Here is a 19666-nt window from a genome sequence, read left to right on the forward strand (position 1 = left end):
GTGGTGCCTTGCTCATCCTTGGTAGGGCGTGGCAGGGCAACAAATGGAGTCCCCAGACCACAAGCTCGTGCTGGGGCTGGTGACAACTGGCATTCCCAGAGCATGTGAGGCTTGATGGTGTAGGAGCCTGGAGTCCCATATAAGATAACAACCGCTGCCTTTACTGCGACACCTTGTGGGCTGGTGTTTCAGCTGGAACTGAAACTGGAACCGCAACACTAAAATAGGTCGTGTACACCCCAGTGATAACAAGTTGGTACATTTTGTCCTGCCAGATGCTCACTGGGGCTCTGAAAGCAGGAGTCTTCGGAGCCTACCAGGGCAGGAGCTGCAGCCTACGCCGCACTCAACACTGAAGACCTTGTCTGTGTTACTCACTCGAGCCACTAGGTGGTGACACGATCCTGCTAGAGGCCGCGTGGGGCTGTGTCCTGCCTCCGGGAAGGGAGCCGGGAGCAGAGTTTTCTTGGCTTGTCCTCAACCTTCCTTTTGCTGCAGACAGATCAGGGTGGAGTGGGCGGCTCTGTGGAGGTCTGTTTCCTCGTCCCGAAAATGGTGCTAAGGGAGACAAGCATTAACTACACTCCCTGACTGTGAGGAATTTGTCTAGTTAGGGGATAAGATAAGAATACCAAAGCACTTATAAACAATATGCAGAAAACACGCAGAGAGAGTGAGTCATCTGACAGCTATGCCACTCATTAGCCCAGCCCTGGAAGGGGGCAGGGCTGCAGGGCCAATGATCCTCGTGGCAATGGGAGGAAAGAAACTGTAGGACTTGGATGATCCCTTAGATAAGGGAGTGGGAGAGGGAGGAAGTTAGCATGAATACCAAGCCCCAAGTGTGGGCACTTGCGATGTGCAGAAGGCATTGTGGGAGCTCAGAGCCTGGCCTCAGAAATGAGGACTTGGGCTGTAGGTGAGGGTTTGGGGAAAATGGCAGAGGAGGGGAAGGGGTTGTGGGCGGGGGTTGGGGGGCCACCAAGCTCTGAGGTCTGCCCTTGGGCACTTAGCTTGCAGTCCTAGGCCACCTGCTCACTCAGCACTGGGCACTGACTATGCACCAGAGCCTGGTACCTGTCTCCTCTCTGGGTCCCAGCATTCACACGGGGCTAATACAGGAGCATTACTTTAATTAGTTATTCATTTAATTTAACTTCACATTTGGTCTCAATTAAGCTTAAAATGTTCTTCCTTATAGATGCCACAATAGCACTTGTAATTAAAAAGCAATAACTCTTTGCGTTTCTCCTTTAGAGATCCACCGGGAAGCTGGGCTTGTGTGTGTGTGTGTGTGTGTGTGTGTGTGTGTGTGTGGTAGAAGGGCTGGGGGAGGAGGAGGAGGCGGCAAGAAGCCATGAAAAGGAGGAGAAGGACTTTGCACTATCAAGCCACCCTTAAGACCGAAGTTGTGGGGAGGAACTCTTAGCACGTCAGAAAACCTGAGAAGTGGACACAGGGGCAGACCTTGCACATAAAGGAGTGGGGTAGGAGGGGTGTGAGAGGGAGGGTAGGAAGATAGGCCACATACTCTGTGGTAAGCAGAGCACCCCTACCCCCAAGTCGTCCACAGCTCAGTTCCCAGAACGTGTGGAAATGCTACCGAACATACAGATGGGGCTCTGGGGATGTGAGTCAGGATCCTGCAGTGGGGAGACCGCCCCAGCTCATCGGGGGGGAGCCCAACGTAGTCATGAGACTCCTTAGAAAGCACACAGCCAGGCAGGAGGATCCGGGACTGGAAGATGCTATGCAGCTGGCTTTGAAGACAGAGGGAGAGCCCCAGCCAGGGAAGGAGGGCAGCCTCTAGACACTGGAAAGGGCAAGGAGATGGGCTCTCCCCTGGGCCTCCAAAGCTGTTCTTTTAGCCCCTGGAAACTCAGTTTCCATTTTCTGACCTCCAGAACTGCAAGACAGTTGAATCTGTGTTGTTCTAAACTGCTGAGTTTGTGGTGACTTATTACGGCAGCAATAGGAAACCAATGCATGCAGTCCCAGTGTAAAACTGGATCATAATCAAATTAAAGGCAGGAAAGCACACACACAGGGGAACAGGAGACACTGTCAGGACTTACAGACAAGTGCAGGGGATGCCACGCGGCTTTCAGGTACAGCACGAGTGCTCTGTGTGTCACTAGGCCTCGGCTCCCTGAGGGCAGGACCTGGGCTAAACGTAAATCCTCTGCCAGCAGCACCTAATGGGATGCAACCATAAACATGAACTTTCTCATTTTGCCTGTGATTTGGGGCCCTGGTTTGGATCCTGGCTGTCATTCCTTGGGTCTCAGGAAACAGAAAAGAGGGTGTGTGTTTGGGGGTGTGTGTGGGGATGGGGGACCTTTTCTTTTTCAGTGAATAAACAGTAACCACCAATAATCTGCTAGAAACAGAGATCAAGAAATAAACAAATATGCTTAGCTTGGTGTGTGTGTGTGTGTTTTCCATTTTTACTCACATATTTTTATCTATTTGAAAGAAAGCTCTCTTCTGCTGGTTCACTCCATAAATGTCCACAACAGCAGGAATTCAACCCAGGTCTGGCCAGACATAGACCAGGAGGCAGGAACTCAATACAGGTCTCCCAAATGGGTGGCAGGGACCCAACTATGTGAGCCATCATTGCTACCTTCCAGGGTGTGCACTGGCAAGAAGCTGGGACTTAACCTCGGGCACTCCAACATGGGCTGTGGGCATCTCACCCCCCAGGTCAAATGCCTGCCCCTGGCTTGTGGCTTTTATTCTTCCACTGGCTCTTCTATAAACCAATCCAAGTGTCCACATCCCAGGTGGGTGGTGCATAAAAGATGGCTGGGTATGTCTTTCCTGAAAATTCCACCTACTGCTGCCCAACTTTTTAGTATCTACACAAGTTGCTAGGACTCGGGCTTTTTCGTAATTTCTGTGAAATAGATTTACGTTGCCTAACCCTGGTCCCTTCTTTTCCTGTTTTCATTTTATGGAACAACATAGTACAAGGGTACATAAAAGGTTCACAGAAAAGTAGAATCAAAAGATAAATTTATTTTGGTGCAAATTGCTTGAAATCCAGCTTTATCATAATATGCCCTTCTATGAACTTTTTGAAGACCCGTCATGTAATATAAGGGAGTTAAGAACTTAAGATACTGGAACCAAACTGCTTTTTATCTCCCCCTCGGCGAGTGGCCTGAGTCACCTACCTTCCCAGTCTGCGGTTGCTTCCCTCTGTGAAATGGGGGTCGCAGGAGTACTGTCTCCACAGGGCTGACAGGAAGATGACCTGAGTGAATACTTAGAGTGTACTTAGGAAAAAAATGCCTGGCATATGTTTGCTAACTGTAATAAAAATTGTGTTCTCAGCATGTGAAGAGTAGACTTATTTCCAAGTATTGGGATGGAAATAGAGATTAAAGGTTGAACTCTGTGAACTATAAAGTCTCTTCCAATCCTGAGTTTTTATGCTCCTAGAAAGATAATCAACACTTTTTCCAGATCCGTTTCCATACGGTTCTGATTCCCACATCTGGAAATTTGTTTCTAAGTAACAACAGCCAAATGCTTAAAGGTTTAAGCCAAGGAGTTATGATAAAATATTTGGGTTTTGTATTATAAATGCTAATTAGAATTCTTTTAAAGAAAATTTGACCTTTTTGGACAGGAGTTAGGGAGATGGTGGGTATAAATCGCTAAGAAACAATATTAACCGGGGTAAGGACAAGGAGTTATTCAAAAGCCAAAAAAATCCCTAAACTAGCTGAGAAAAGAGGGGTCAGGAACCCTAATGTCGAGTTTGAGCACCACTACTGAATGGCTGTGACCCTTCCAATCCCCTCTCCTTTCCGCCTGTTTCTCTTCTGTAAAATAAAGACAGCAGATTTCTTGACACATTGCAGAACAGCAACTAAAGGAGAAACGCAGCACTAATGAAACGGGGTCGATAGGAAAGTTTATGTCTCACACGGAGCAGAACGAGGAATGGCTTACTTTCTGTTAGAACCAATACGTTTAAAAATACTTTGGATGCCTTCACCCTGGGATGGAGTTAGATGAAAGCCTGCACACCTCATCCTGGTTCTTCGATTAGCCTATTCCCCAGGACCAGTGCTTCATGCCTGACTTGCACAAGACACGTGCTGAGTGAGGAGCAACGTGTGCTGTGTGCACGCATGGGTTAAAGACTTCCCTGGTGCCTGGACATTGGTACTGTAACTCTGAGGCAGTTTTAGACTAAACATCTGATACGGTGCTTCATCAGTAAAGAATGTCCGCTTTACTTCTGTTTTTATAAATGAAAAGTTTAAAGAGCTTATAAAAAAATCACCCTTTCAGTATGTTTGTCTGGCTTAACTTCTAAAACATAACATACAGCGCCACCTAACGGACTGGACAAACAGCTCCACTGCAGGGTGGTGTGATGTCTTGCCAATTTAGCTGTCGTCAGATACAGTTTTAAGATCCTGTGAAATAACAGGTTTTCTTATATAGGAGCCCAGATTGACTTCCCTCCCCACCTTCTGGGCAGTGGGGATCACCGCTGTCTGCCAAGCAGTTCTGTCTGGGGAGGTGGGAGCGCAGCACAGCCTGCTCTAAGACCACTGCTCAGATGGCTAATGGCGCACAAAGGTGCTATCTGCTTGTATTTAAGGGTTGACCTCTGAGCCCCGTCTCCAAGAAGACCCCGTGCAGATGGGATGGCATGTCAGCCACCAATTACGGGTCTCCGCGACTTCCACTGTGTGCTCTCTCAGCTTTCCACTTAGCCCAACTGCGTGGTTTGGGGCGGGGAGGGGATTTTGAACACAACTACTTTGAGCTCATAGGTAAAAAGTAATCTCTCATTCATTTCAGTTGAAATATAGACTTGGGATCTATACAAAGTAGGCACAATGTATTTTTACCTAAAAGCAGCCCATAACACATAAGCCTGCCATGTACATGAGGTACCAACAACAGAAAAAGAAAAAAGAAAAGAAGCTGCATTAGACAGCAGTAGTGTTTGGGAGGGAAATTGATTTCTAACTTCAACACATTTTTCTCCATGTAAATAGTCACCCCAAACCTCCAAGCTATTGCCCATTGATCTAAAAGTTGGACACCTTTTTGAAAGAATAAAAAAGATGAATTCATGGTCAGGAACCTCTAATAGTTTTTCCAGAGTTGCTTTTTCAGCAAGTCTCTGAGGAGAGGGTGACAAATGGCAGCCTGTGCTTGTTAGAGTCGCTGTTCCTCTCCGGCTGGCTCAGCGTGATGACCCAGAGACAACACAGGCACCTGCACGGTTTGGAGGTGTGTCCTGTGCCTGAACCCCCATCTGGTCCTACTTGCCTCAAATTCCAGCATTTTCCTTTCTCTCCCCCCATCTGTTTGAAGGGACGTTTCTTACCTTACCTGTGGGCATAGGCCAGATTAAGAAATGACTTCCTTTGAAGGCTTCTGCATAAAGCCTTGTCTGCAAAGTTTTCCCAAACCAAATGAGACAAAGGAGACAGCTGAAGTGTGGGAGTAAAGACGGCTGGTGCAGCCCATGACTCTCAATGGTCACCATTTCTCTTCTAGTCTGGAGCTTAGTCTGCTTGGGGGTGGCAGGACTGGGTTCCTTCTCTACGCTGATTGTAGGATTCAGGAGAGAAAGCAACGGAAGTGGCCCTGAGCTTCCTCAAGCTCTCAAAGTTCAGAGCTGAGTGACTTTTTTTTTTTTTCCAGTCTGAGACAGGCCCTGGAGCCTCCAGACCTGGGTTTGCACACTAGATGTTATGTGATGCTTGAGCGAATTTCTCTCTTTAAGCCTCAGTTTTTTACTATTTTTAAGTAAGGATAACAGTCATTAAAATTAAATTAATTAAACTTCAAAAGAATTAGTATATTACTAGCAGAGAGCATGTATTCAATCTTTCCAATTTATTTTCTAGGCTCTTAATTTTAAGACAGAAGACCCTTCTTCCAACAGCTCTAGAGTTAGGGTGAGTCTTACAAGGGGGAACCCGACCAGAGCCTCTCAATTTAATGACAAGCTTCACTTGACCCATGAGATCACACAGGTACAAAGTTATGTCTAATGCTGAGAATACACATTTCTTACTAGGTTTGGGTAAAGGACTACAGAGATGAAAAGAAAGGACAATTATTCCAAATGGACTTTTTTAAAATTTTATTTAAGGTATACAAATTTAATGTATTTCCTATATACAGATTCAGAAACATGGTGATACTTCCCACCGTATTCTCCCTCCAGACCACACTCCCACCCTTCTTCCTCCTCCCTCTCCTATTCCCATTCTTATTTTTTACAAAGATATATTTTCCCCAAATGGACTCATGGAAATTAAATAAGACACACAGGGGCCACAAAATCCTGGGAGAAAAGGAACCCAGAGATACATGGCAGAATGACAAAAATACATTTCAATACCTTTCCTCTAATCTGCAAGCAAATTTAGGAAATAAAAATACTGGAATCAGAAAGCTATAGCCAAGAGTTGGAATTGAAAGCCCTTTGGTTGCTGCTTATTGCTCTATTAGAGCCGGGGGAAGTGATACCGTGGCCTTTGTAGCTCTGTTGAACTAACTGCGGAGTTAGTTGTCAGTAGCCAACATCTGAATCAGTCTTCCAAATTACTGCTTTATTGCAACACAGTAGGTTAGTGTAACCTTTGAAATGTGAGTGCCTTTCCCTTCCAAATGATTTCAACCTAAGAATTTTACATATTATCAAAAAGGACAGGGTTCCTGGGTTGGACCAAAAGTCCAAGTGCTCCTTTTCCCAAAACCCACTTACTAATGACTGAAAATCTACTCCCAGCAGATTGCTATTACTACTTCCCTTGCAAAACAGATGGAAATCCTGAGGTACAGATACTAAGAAGGCAGCAATCTCCCTCCACAGGTAGTAGGAATCTACTGCCACAGGAACAATCTTGCAACCCTGAATGCAAAACCTGGAACTCCGGAGGTTAGACTTAGCGATGAGGAGATGGCCCTCTAACCTCTCATGGCATGAAGACTGTCAAAACAAGGCTCTGAATAGTGTTTCTTTGCTCATCAGTGACACCAAAACGAAAGAGACCAGAGTCCTGGTTTTTCCAAATAATGCTCAGTATGACCGCAGTGGTTTGGCATAGATTGGCTCCAGGACGTGATGAGTTAGAACCAAGAAGAGGCTTCCAAGGAAGACAGCGCTGATGAACGCCAGCAGGACATAGCGGCCTATGAAAAAGGCATCCACAATCTGGGGAAGGCAAACATGAATGTGAAACTCCTACCACTGCAGCCCCTGGCTGTGTTCATCTGAATTCTATGATCAGTGGACCAAGAATTAGCTCATGTTTGTGACTTCCGGTAACATCCTGCCTGAATCTCCTCTGTGTATGGATGAGAAAGAGTCTTTTTTTCAACTCTCTGAGGAGGAGATACCGGGTAAAGAAGGGATTAATGGCACATATGGCTCAATTTAGGAGGTTCACAAACACTTTGAAATCCCTGGATGAGTGCATCTATGTTCTGAAACCAGAGTTAATGACAAGCTTGCCTGTTTCTAGAAAGACTCATTTTTGCTGTTGATTAAACACTTTTTATTATAGGGAACTTTAGACATACATAAAAATCTAATAGTATAATAACTCCCCATGTACCTAAGACGTAACCCTAAAAATCGTAACCCATTATCTCATGGGGAAAAGTTCTAAACCCTAACATTCATTACCCAGCATGCCAAGGGATAGGGAAATGGCCATTTATCTGAGATCCCAAAGCACTGGGAAAGGTAACTCGCCTCAAATCACACAGTTGCCTGCCCAGCAACTAGTCACATCTGAGGCCCAAAAGATGTTGGTATCTGCAGACAACAACCTAAAACTGGTGTTGGTTCCATCCACTTGTTTACTGTCCCCCACCAGACACTTCCACTCTCCCCAGATCCAAGTGGTGGTGCCTAAAATGGAGCAGGACAAAACCACTTGCTCTACAGATCTAATGGAACAGCAACACAAGTCAAGTGACTGAGTGATTTCTCAGAACCTTTAAAAAGCCATTACCTAGAAAAGAATCCAAAACTCCTGGAGAGTGAGTGTGGTAGACAAAACAATGGTCCAAAGATACGCACATCCTAATCCCCAGAAATTGTGACTATGTTAGATTATACAACAAAGAGGGAATTAAGGTTGTAGACAGAATTAAGGTTGCTAACCAGCTGATAGAAAAATAGGGAGATTGGTCTGGATTTTTCAATCCAGATGAGCTATAATCACAAGGGTCCTTAAAATCTCTGCTTCTCAAATAAACAAATTAATCCATTTTAAAACAAGTTGAACAGGGAGGCAGGAGAGGGTGATGGTAAGAATATGAGAGATGAAAGCAGGCCAGAAACATGTTATGCTGCACCTTGCAGATGTGGAAGGGGCTGTGAGTGAAGGGCCAGGTGCAGCATTCAGGATCTAGAAAAGGTAAGGACACGGATTCTCCCCTGGAGCCTCCAGAAACAAATGCAGCCCTGCCCACCCCTTGAGGTTGGCCCACTGGGACTGAATTTGGACTTCTAATCTGCAGAACTACAACACATTTGCATTGTGAGCCACTGAGGTCACAGTAACTTGTTACAGCAGCCACAGAAAACTAATACAATAAAGCTACACAGAACACCTGTCATCCAAGCACTGCTATGATCATTGAGAACCAAAGACACCCCAGCTGCTCCAGAGGTTACCCCAACAGTCAACTTACAACAAAGGTCAGTTTGATTAAACAGCTTTAACATAACTTTGACCTTGGCTCCAGTACTGAAGAAGTCTCTCGTGGGCTACATGTTTGCTCAGTCGACACGTTTCACTTTTTAATTAGCCAATTAGCAGGCCCTGGGTGCAGAAGGCCCAGGCCATGTATTATTGATACAGTATTGAGCCAGGTTGCTGCAGGGGCCAACTCTCAAAGCCTGAAAATGAGAACTCCAATTCTGCTGGCCATGCTGATGAACATATTTTGTTCAAACCCAGTTCTCCTCTCTTGGGTCTGAAACTCATATGACAGAGAGGAGATGGATTGATTTCAAAACAGTGTTTGCTCTGTGCCCTTCTTCTAAAATTCACATCTGCACCAATCCAGATATATGGCTGCCTTCACCACTCTCCCAGCTCAGAAAGACAAGGAAATTGTGATGGGAATTTACCCTGAGCTCATACACACGTGGTACTCAGACCTACAAAGTGGTTTCCAAATGCTGACAAAAAAGCTGGCATCTATGGAAATACTTCTTTGAATCTTTTAGGATTATATCCCCTGCAATTTTCAGAACCAGTTTCTTTCCTTTTGCCAGGGTTAGTCTAGATATGAAGTTGGAAGTGTGGGTCAACTTTGGTTCAAAAGTTACATAATTTTGTGTGCTGTTGTCTAGAGTCAAAATGGTAACCTGTGACCTGTCTGGGATAGCCCCTGTCACTGTGTTGAGTATCCAAGAATGAAGATTTTGAAGACAGATCTGTGCTTGAATCCTTAAGTCTGCATTCACGTATATATGAATGACCTTGGTCAAGTTGTCTCACCTCATATAGCCTCAGTGTCCTTGCCGGTACGATGGGGTAACAGTGCCTACTTCATACTACTTAGGGTTGTCCTGAGGTTTAAATGGGAACATGCAAACAACATGCTTAGCAGTGGACCTGGCACACAGTAAGCCTTTAAAAAATGTTATCATCATCATTACTACTTACAGGATCAAAATGCAGGCTGAGAGGAAAGAAGCTATGAGGAGGAGTAATGGGACAGAAGTCAATACTACTATCAAGATCCTATGAGTCTGAGACCCGCAATGTCTGGAAAAGCCAGAGCCCCACAGCAGGAATCAGCCAGATCGGCGGGTGTCCAGGAAAGCACTACGTGAGGTGATAGAGCTCCACTTGCAGAAGTGAGTGCTGGCAGATGTGGTCACAGGAGTGAGGGATCCAGAAGGCTGTGAATACTGAATTCACCTCTAACTTCTGCTATCCAGAGAAATGGTCCTCTTTCCTCACTGCTCTTCTCAGTGCAAATTATACTCCCTGCATCTCGAGTAGGAAAACCCCACCACATGGAGAAGGAAAAACATGTCCCTCGGCACCCTGAAGGCATGGCACAAACGTTGCCCGAACACCTGAGGTTCGGAGCCAAGGCCACCAGAAATGGGAACATGGCCCCTTCAGTAGTGGCCCTATTCAGATTCCTAACTCATTTTCTCTCTCCCCACAGTGTAAGGTGGCTTTCAAACATCGTTGTCGTACTTGATGCAAACTGGACATGAGATCCAATCAGGCAAACAGCAACCTTCAGAAGATTCTCTTCTTGGCCGAAGGGGCAGGGGAACTAACACGCTCTCTGAGCTTTTGCTATTACTATTTGGACCTTCCAGTTCCTCTGCCAGGTCTCAGGCAACGTGACGTCAGGGAACATTATAGGACAGCACGCGGACAGGGTGGGGGTGGAGACAGGAAAACAAGTTACAGCTCAGGAGGCAAAATGAAACCCAAAGCTTTACCTCGATTTCCGCCTCTGGGGCTGGGAGTTCACTGGCTCGGGGGAAAAGCACCAGGACTGATGTGATGATCAGAGCACCGAGGAATACAAAAATGACAGAGAACCTGGGATCAGAAAGACAGGGTATTAAAAGCTCCGTTAGAGTTTCTTCTCTAACGGGCCAGGCTCTGGGCTGGCTGTTCCCTGGATCAATATTCTATGTTCCGGTCCCTTAACAATGTCCAGCGGACTGCTGTCCATACCTCCTTTCATTCCAAAGCCTTTCTTCCTAGATGGCCATCAGCTGGGTACATTCCCAATAATTCTAAATCCTTATGAATGAGAATTCATAGTTTTTACTTTTGTTGCTGTCCAAAATCATAATCAAGAAAAACCAAAGTAGCCCCTTCTTGCCCTCTCCTTCTCCTGTTTTTGGGCCAGGTGCCTTAGTCAATTCTGTAACATTCTGCTACACACGGACACTGTCACCACAGTACACAGTTCTAGAGTGTTTTCAGGGTCTGTGTGTGGCCTGAACTACATTCTGATGTCACCACCTGGTATACAGTCAGCCTAGCTCACTGAATGCTTCTTTGCTTTCCCCAGGCCCATGCCTAGAGCCTCAGGGACTGGACGAAGCACCTCCCGTAAACCTGAACCATTAGGAAACACACGCATGTGCAATCCTGAGAAACCCAACAGATAGGAGGGCAGATTTTCTTGTCATCTCTTGCGCCCCACCCCCATGTCTTCCACAGTGAGAACTGGAAGATCCCACTTCCCTCTCCTCCCACCTCTGCCTCAGAGCATAAATAACTCAGTTAGTGCTTATGATAAGAGGTTAAAATGCAACTCATTCAGACTGCCAGTAATTACAAAAATGATCTTTTGAATTCTAAATGTTTAATGAACGTCAGCAATTTTGCCTCTAATTGCTTTTACCTAGGACTCCCAGTTGAAAAGAATGCCTTACCTAGCGACTCCTGAGGCTCTGGATAACAGCACACACAGCAGCAGCACCAACACCCAGAGCAGGGCTAAGATGAACACACCTGCACCCACTCCCAGCACGGTGCCGGCCATGCCAGGGAGGAGGGTGGCCTGGACCACTGCCCCGCGTGCACCACGATGAGGTGTCCTCTGCTCCAGCTGCCACCTTCCTGCCACACGCTCCCAATGTTCATGAAGGTGTTCAGAAAAATACAGAAAGCTCACATTCATTCAGGGGTATTTTTGGTGATGGGTATGTTGGGAGTATTACTTAATACAGGTCTTTTCTTTTTTTAAATATTTATTTTTAAAATATTTATTTATTTATCCAAGAGTCAGAGTTAGAGAGAAAGAAAGAGAGAGAGAGTTAGAGAAAGGAAAGAGAGATCTTCTACCTGCCAGTTCATTCCCTAGATGGCCACAACAGCTGGGGTTGGGCCAGGCTGAAGTCAGGAGCCAGGAGTTTCCTCCAGGTCTCCCACATGGGTCATCCTCCGCTGCTTTTGCCATGCCATCAGCAGGGAGCTGGATCTGAAGCAGAGCAGCTGGGACTCAGTGTGATGCCCATACGGGATGTCGGTGTCACAGCTTGACACACTATGCCACAACACTGGCCCCGCAATACAGGTCTTTTAATTTTCAGAAATGTCTAGTCCAGGTGTCCCTTAATGGGAACTAGAAATTTCTTTTAATTTTTATGTATTTGTTATTGAAAGGCAGAGAGAGAGCTCCCATTTGCTAGTTCACTCCAGTGCCTGCAACAGTTAGGCTAGACCAGGCCAAAGCTAGGAGCCTAGAACTCAATCCAGGTCTCCCACATGAGTAGCAGGGACCCAAGCACTTGAGCCATCACCTGCTGCCTTCCAGGGTGTGTACCTTAGTAAAAAGCTGGAATCCGGATAGGTGCCAGGACTTGAACCTAGGCAGTCAGATGTGGGATGTGGGCATCCCAAGCAGTGTCTTTTTTTTTTTTTTTTTTTTTTTTTTGACATGCAGAGTTAGACAGTGAGAGAGAGAAAGGTCTACCTTCCATTGGTTCACCCCCCAAATGGCTACTGCGGCCAGTGCACTGCGCCAATCCAAAGCCAGGAGCCAGGTGCTTCTTCCTGGTCTCCCATGCGGGTGCAGGGCCCAAGCACTTGGGCCATCCTCTACTGCCTTCCTGGGCCACAGCAGAGAGCTGGACAGGAAGAAGAGCAACAGGGACAGAAGTGGTGCCCCAACCAGGACTAGAACCTGGAGTTCTGGTGCCACAGGCGGAGGATTAGCCTAATGAGCCACAGTGCCGGCCACTGAGCAGTGTCTTAACTGCTACACAAACATCCATCCCAGGGATTTCTAATTTCCAATTTGGTCCCTGAGTTCCAGCCTTACTTCTTCTACTGGCCCACATCAGAAAGCTCAGGTCTCCCTTGATCCGAAACCCTGAGGGCTGCTGGGAGGTGCCAGGGCCCACGAACTCCAGCATCATAGCAGAAGTCAATGTCGCCAGTTAAATCTGTTATTAGCTTTGACTCACCAGGCAATCATGAGACAGCGATTTCCCACTCCATTGTTGAGTTCTTATTCACAAAAGGAAGAAAATTCCCAGTCCTTCAAGAAGACAAAGAACAGCCGTCACTGCTTTTCGACATCTGTGTGCTAAGTGCTTCCTCACACAGCCCACTTAATCACGGCAGTGAGGTACTCTCGGCGTTATTAGACCCCGGCTGCAGAAGAGGTGAGTGAGGTCCTACTGTGGAGCTACAGGCGTTAGTTTCCTCATGCAGGGCTTACAACAGACTTATTCTCTCACTGTCCCTGAGGCCTGAAGCCCAAAGTGAAGGTGTCAGGAGGGTTCACTCCCACTAAGGACTCTAGGGAAGAATCCTTCCTTGCCTCTTCCAGCTACCTGTGGCTCTAGGCTCTCCTTGGCTTTGACCTTCAACTCCCATCTCTGCCTCCACGTCCCTTGTGTTTCCCTTTTTTCCTTGTCTCTTATAAAATTACTTCTCATTGGATTTAGGATCCACCCAAATAATCTTGTATGATCTTTAAGAAGGACCTTAATACATCTTCAAAGTCTTTTTGCCAAAAAAAGAGGCCACATTCACAGATTGCAAGGAATTACGGTGTGGACATATCTTTTGGGGGGCCACCATTCTACCCACTACAGGGAAACACCATACCCTAGCACCTCCTTGGCTTAACTTCTCAGTGTCAGAGACAAGGCTTCCTGAAATCAACAAATTCTTCATTAGGTTGCTGGTTTTCCTTACCTTGATGGTTATTTAAGCACCATTTTTTAAAAAATACTATCTGTGAGTTCATTTTAAAGAAGCTCTAAGCATGAAATGCTATAAAAAATATTTATTCAATCAACATGTGACAAAGGTAAACAGGCCCAATCTTCTGACAGAAGCTTAGGTCTGCTGGAGAACACGGTCAAGTACACAGCTATGGCTATTCCATTCTGATAAGCAGTGAAAGCCAAGTGCAGCTAGCACTGAGAGTGTGAGAAGGCGATACAAAAGAGATTTCCCTTTGAGCCACAGGGGCATCCTCTCAGTAACCCTCATGTGTCAAGTGTTTCCCAAGCTCTGGGTCTTTGAACTTGCTGTTTCCACTGCATGCAATTAACCCTCAACCCCAGTGAGAATAAGCAGTAAATAGTTGCTGTACGAATGAAGGAATGAAGCGGTACCAACAAGTCCACAACAGGATCACATGGACTTTGAGAAAGATGACTGTGACTTCTGGTAAATATGCTGAACAGCAGAAAGACAGGAGTGCTGAATATAATGGAACAAAAAGAATTGAATACACAGAGGAACTCCAAAGTAGTGAAGAGAAAAAAAAAATCCTTAAATGGGATAAACACAAATGCAACTCAGCAATTGGGTGGTGGGTGTGCAGGAGCTGAGCCCAGAGGCCTACAAGGGTGTGGGCCCCAGATGCAGGCCTTCCAGGTGGCTGTGTCTAACACTACTGGGTATTCCTGTACCCTAGATCCAGCTCTTCGATTCCTGGGTGTATTCTCAACAGAAACACGCACAGAAATTCACCAAAAAACATGTGCAGCCCTATCTGAAATAGTTAAAAACTGAAAGCTCCCAGACATCCACCAACAGAATGTATGGTATTCTACATACAATCCTTCCATTTCTACAGTGGAACAGTACAAAACAAGGGCAACGGACAAACCAGAATGAGGGCCAACAACATGAATATGTTTCACACTAGCAAGTAGAAGACAGAGGCTTTTTTTTTCTTTTTGAAAGAGTTCATACTGTATGATTCCACTTAGATATGAAGAAAAACAAGTCAAACTGCTCTGGGGGCAGAAGTCAGGAGTATGTTTACCTTGCAGAAAGCAGGAAGGGGGCTCTGGTGCTGATAAAATTCTGTCTGTTGATCTGGAAGCTGATGACCTGCTAAAGGGTATCTTGTCATCACTTAGGGTTTGTATGCTTTTCTGTATGTGTGTTATATGTCACTAAAATGTTAATCTTAAGAAACACTACCCAAATTTCATATACGGACCCTGTTTGGGTCCTAACACAAATAAGGCAAATATAAAAGCCTTTTATGACATGACTGGGAAATCTGAACAGTATTTGGATACTTGATGATAGTAGAGAGTTGTCATTTACTTTTTCAAATTGAATTTTTTAAAAAAATGATGACATTGTGGTTATTTTGTTAAAAAATTCTTTATGATATACATATATACATATACAAAGGTAGTATACTATATATTTTTTAAAGATTTTAATTTATTTATTTGACAGGTAGAGTTATAGACAGTGAGAGGGAAGGAGAGAAAGGTCTTCCTTCCGTTGGTTCACCCCCAAAATGGCCGCTACAGCCAGAACTATGCCAATCCAAAGCCAGGAGCCAGGTGCTTCTTCCTGGTCTCCCACACAGGTGCAGGCACCCAAGCACTTGGGCCATCCTCCACTGCCTTCCCAGGCCATAGCAGGGAGCCGGACTGGAAGAGAAGCAAACGGGACTAGAACCCGGCGCCCATATGGGATTCCGGTGCCGAAGGTGGAGGATTAGCCAAGTGAGCCACGGCGCCGGCCCAGTAGTATACTATAGACAACAGAAAATAGTGTCTTGAAAGTTCCAATGTCTGGAAGAGAGGCGGTGAGGGGTTGATATGAAACCAAATTGGTCATAAACTAGTTGTAGAAGCTGGCTGATGTTTGCCATGCTATTTTCTATACTATAGAATACATTTGAAACTCTCAAAGTAAAAAGATGTGTGTATGGGTAAGTATGAATCAATATACAAAAGATCTGTAAGGTTTTTATAAATAAAATTATAGAAATTTATTCAAATACATTTAAAAAATCTGTATGGAGAAATAACCTATGTTTCTGGACTGGATGGTTCAATTAAAAGACCTCAATTTTCCTTAATCTGTAAATTCAAAGCAATTCTAATTAAAATCTAGAAATAATTTTTTATGCAACTTGAAAACAAATCCTAAATTTATATAGAAGAGAAAAAACCCAAGAATAACCAAAACAATTTTGAGAAACAGGATGGCAACTTGCCTTTCTTGTTGCCAACTGCCGCAAAACAGATTATATAACCAAGGTAATTAAAACAGTGTGACGATGGCACACAGACATATGGGCCAATAGTATGAAGTCGAGAACCCAGATCCATACGTTTGTGAGATTTCTGTCAAGGACCACACTGGCTTTCCAATTCAGTGGGTGAAGAATTAGAGATGGTATGGGGATGAACGACCATCTAACCGGAACACACTAACACCAGATCTCCACTTTATAGCACATACTGAAGCCAATTTTAAAGGGAAAGTAATGTATAATAAAATAACATATGTTTGAATATACAAATGTTCAGGCTGACTACACTAGAATACATAATGAAGTACAGTAGTCAGATGCTTGCACCTAAACTTAGAATCACCAGGAACGCAGAAGCTACAAATGCAGACTATGCAGGTGTGTTGTGCTGGCAACTCAAATATCACGAGCTGTGCTCCCTTCAGTTATGTGATTTTTGAGAGTGACGAAAACTCTTGTGAAAGTTCCAAACCACAAATAAGTAAAATTTCCCCATGATTTACATTAGAGTTGCATTCCTGGAAATTTTACTATATTAAACTGTGCCAAAAAATACATTATGTTTATATGAAAAATGGTGTTAGGTTCTAGTCTCAGATAATAAGAAATGAATATCCTGTGGGACACTCAAGAATTGTACAAGATACAAGAGAATTCTTCACTGTGAGGATTGCCCCATGAATTATAAAACACCTAGCACCCCCAACCTTGCTCTGTAAACTCCAAGAGCACCTTCCAATCACAAAAAAAAAAAAAAAAAAAAAAAAACACCTCAATGTGTCCTCTCGGATTTCAAAATGCCTCCCAGGCGGAGGACCAGTTCCTTAGAAAAATCTTACCTAAAGAGACAGAGGATATTCACTGCGGCTTCCTTCATAGTAGCAGAGAAAACATAAACGTCTATCAATAAGGGAGTGGATATAATATTACACACACATAAAGAATATTTAAAATGAATTAACTTGATCTATATACACTCATATGAATACATTTCAAACAATGCTCAGCACTAAAAGCAAGCTGTAAATAACACCCACAGTATGATACCACTTGTATTTTTTAATTAAAAATAGTAATATGTATTATGTACGAGGTACATAAATACAGGAAAAGCATTAACATGTATGCATGAATGATGTCCAACAATTTCAGCAGAGTGCTTGTCTCTGGTGGGGGAGGGGGAGGAGGAGGAATGGGGCCAAGCCAGGTAACAGAAGGGATCTGAACTAAATCTGTGATATTTTATTTCTTTAAAATATTTAGGTAGGTGTGCTAAAATGTTAATATTTATTAATCTGGTATAAGTATGTTTTATACTACCCAAGGAAATATTCTCTAATTTAAAATATTCAAGCTACTCCTTAATTCTTATACAGGCAGCCGGCAACTGGGTACATAGGGGATCAGAGGCCGGAGATGAGTGACCAACTGCAGCTCTCCAGCTAGGGATGACGCGGGTCTGAGCTCCCCTGTGTAACGGAAAGGCTTCTCAGGAGAAGGTGCTAGAAAGGACTTAGGTTTCTAGCTTGACTGAATCAATGGTGGTCCCTGAAGAAAACAACCATTTAAGTCTGGCGCGGTTTTGAATACTACACAAACGACCTCCAAGACTTGAACCAACTTCTACACCCAGCACACAGGACGAATGGCAGCTGGAGCTAGAAACACTGCCTGTAGTTCTCCACAGAAGCGTAAACGTCCATGAGACACTGGCTTCCACATACCCTGTGGCTTCAAAGTAATGAGACAAACACTCCAAGATCTTCTAAGGACAGGGTTCATCACTATAACCAAGACCCATGTCTTCTTACCAAGCGTGCAGAGGAAGGACTGGGTACAGTACAGAGTGCTGATTTGTTAATTCAATGTGCAAATAATACTTGGGATTATTTCCATAGCTAAATTACTAGTGACAAGGGCATGAAATAAAAATCAAAACAACAGTGTTTTTATTTCCAGTTCAGTCTTTCCTCAAACCCTTGACCCTTCATGGTCAGTCATGAAGAAGTCATTAAGATCCAAGTCAGAAAAAATAATGTTTACCTTTGACTATCTGGTTTAGTAGCTGACCACATGAGTGACTAGGGGGCCAATGGTTTTTGTGTTTGTTTGTTTCCTCTGTGCTCAATACTGGCAGGTCTTTGGAGTTTGTCCAAAACCTTTTCACCGTATGTGTAGTGCATTCTTGATTCCTCCAATGGTTGGCTCCACACTGACTTTACCCAGAGGAAATGGAGAGAGGCATGCACTGAGCGGCCTGACCCTCACATGTAGCCTACGGGGCTCGTCACCAGGCCCCACACCAACGGCCACTGCAGGAAGACTTCCAGCGCAGGACAAACGCGGATTCGCCGGAGGGCAACTAAGCGCTGGTGGTGGTGGGAGATGTCCCGCCCACGCCCCGATGCTCACACCCACGCAAGGCCTTGAGAGGAGGAACAGAACACCGAGTCACCTGCCCTTCTGAAAGAATCACCTTCCCCCTCCTCCCAGCTATCCCGAACTTTCAAAATTACAGAGGGTGGACCGATTTCCTCAGCATTACTCTTCCGCTTTGAACACTTCGCGGTCGTCTGAATGTTAAAAATGTTATGATAATGCCTCCAAGCTTTGCAACTAAGGAAAATGCAAGTCTGCAAAAATCAATCAATAAGTAAGTTGCCAGGCTACGTATACGCCACCCACGTGGCACCCGCTGTCAAAACGCTGCTCGGACCGACTCCAGTAGCCCCTGGCCACCGGCGGTCAGCGCCCCACGGCTCGGCCTCAGAAGCTTCACCCCGCTACCTGCCAGCCGCCGAAGTATCTGAAATCGGGCACTAGCACTTTACTCTCTTAAGAGCACGAAACCTAAGAGTCGTTTCTTCTCCGACTCCGCTAAAATGTTTACTAGCCACCAGGCCTTGGGTCCAGGGCGGCGGAAGGACGGCCGGCGAGGCACGGCCACCCGCCCACGCCGCCTTCCAGGTTCCTCAGTCCGAGCCTCCGCCTGCCCCACCTCCTCCGCAGCCGTCCGGCAGTCCTCACCTCCACCCCCGGGCTCACCTCTCTCCGGTCCCCTACTCTTTCTCTCTCTGTCCCGCGGGTTTCAGCTTCCCAGGGGCTTGGGTCTACTTACAGCGAATCACAAGTGGGTTTTCATTCAGGCGATTTCGAATTCACCAATTGTCGCCGGTCTTTCAACGTCCGGCTCCCCTCTCATTAGCTTATGTTTGACCGGCTCCGGGCAACGCCGAGCGTGGTGGGTGGGCACGCCGCCCTCCGGTACGCCCTCCTATTGGTCCGTGCTGGTCGATTCTGGGCCCGGCCTTGAGTTCGATTGGATAGCGGCGATCCCGGCTCTCCCCACGCCTCACCACCCTGTCATTCACACCGTTCCCTTCATAACCTTCGAACCATTGGTCAGTTCTAACCCGAGGGCGGGTTGTTGGGCGGAAGAGGGTGGTTTCCGCCAGCCGCCCTAGCTTTCACCATGGAGACTGCACAGGCGTCCTGACGTCACCACCTCGAAGTCAGGAAAACATCAGTGCCTGTGCTGGTGTCTGATGAACGCCTCTTTCGTCGACTTGGGGTAGCGTAGAGGGGCGCAGGATTTGGGGAACAGGTCAGTCCAGGCCGAGTCATTACGGGTCCGTAGTAG

The 19666-nt window shown here is 45.6% G+C and overlaps 1 protein-coding gene across 13 annotated transcripts; it reads right to left on the bottom strand.

Moving 5' to 3' along the window:
* Window positions 1-6112: 6112 nt before the first annotated feature.
* Window positions 6113-19263, bottom strand: TMEM218 (transmembrane protein 218). 13 transcript variants are annotated; one of them, XM_070048005.1, is made up of 6 exons: window positions 19145-19258; window positions 12965-13038; window positions 11841-11976; window positions 11429-11615; window positions 10478-10580; window positions 6113-7204 (listed from the first exon to the last, which is right to left on the bottom strand). In XM_070048005.1, exons 3-6 carry the CDS (start codon window positions 11953-11955, stop codon window positions 7070-7072), a joined length of 540 nt encoding a protein of 179 aa, XP_069904106.1. In that variant the 5' UTR covers window positions 11956-11976; window positions 12965-13038; window positions 19145-19258; the 3' UTR covers window positions 6113-7069. The 13 variants fall into 13 exon arrangements, with proteins under 13 accessions (XP_069904106.1, XP_069904102.1, XP_069904120.1 ...); XM_070048001.1 differs by having other exon boundaries at window positions 19072-19158; XM_070048019.1 differs by having other exon boundaries at window positions 11429-11625; window positions 19072-19158.
* Window positions 19264-19666: the final 403 nt, after the last annotated feature.

Source organism: Oryctolagus cuniculus, chromosome 1 (assembly GCF_964237555.1).
Source record: "Oryctolagus cuniculus chromosome 1, mOryCun1.1, whole genome shotgun sequence".
NCBI lineage: Eukaryota > Metazoa > Chordata > Mammalia > Lagomorpha > Leporidae > Oryctolagus > Oryctolagus cuniculus.

Bases quoted from the DNA above. Each gene is read 5' to 3' on its own strand.
- TMEM218 (XM_070048005.1), bottom strand. From the start codon at position 11,955: ATGGCAAAAGCAGCGGAGGATGACCCATGTGGGAGACCTGGAGGAAAC. The intron at 10,581-11,428 runs GTAAGGCATTCT...TTCTGATCCCAG, and splicing joins AGAGCCTCAGGAGTCGCTAG to GTTCTCTGTCATTTTTGTAT. The intron at 7,205-10,477 runs GTAAAGCTTTGG...TGCCTTCCCCAG, and splicing joins CCCCAGAGGCGGAAATCGAG to ATTGTGGATGCCTTTTTCAT.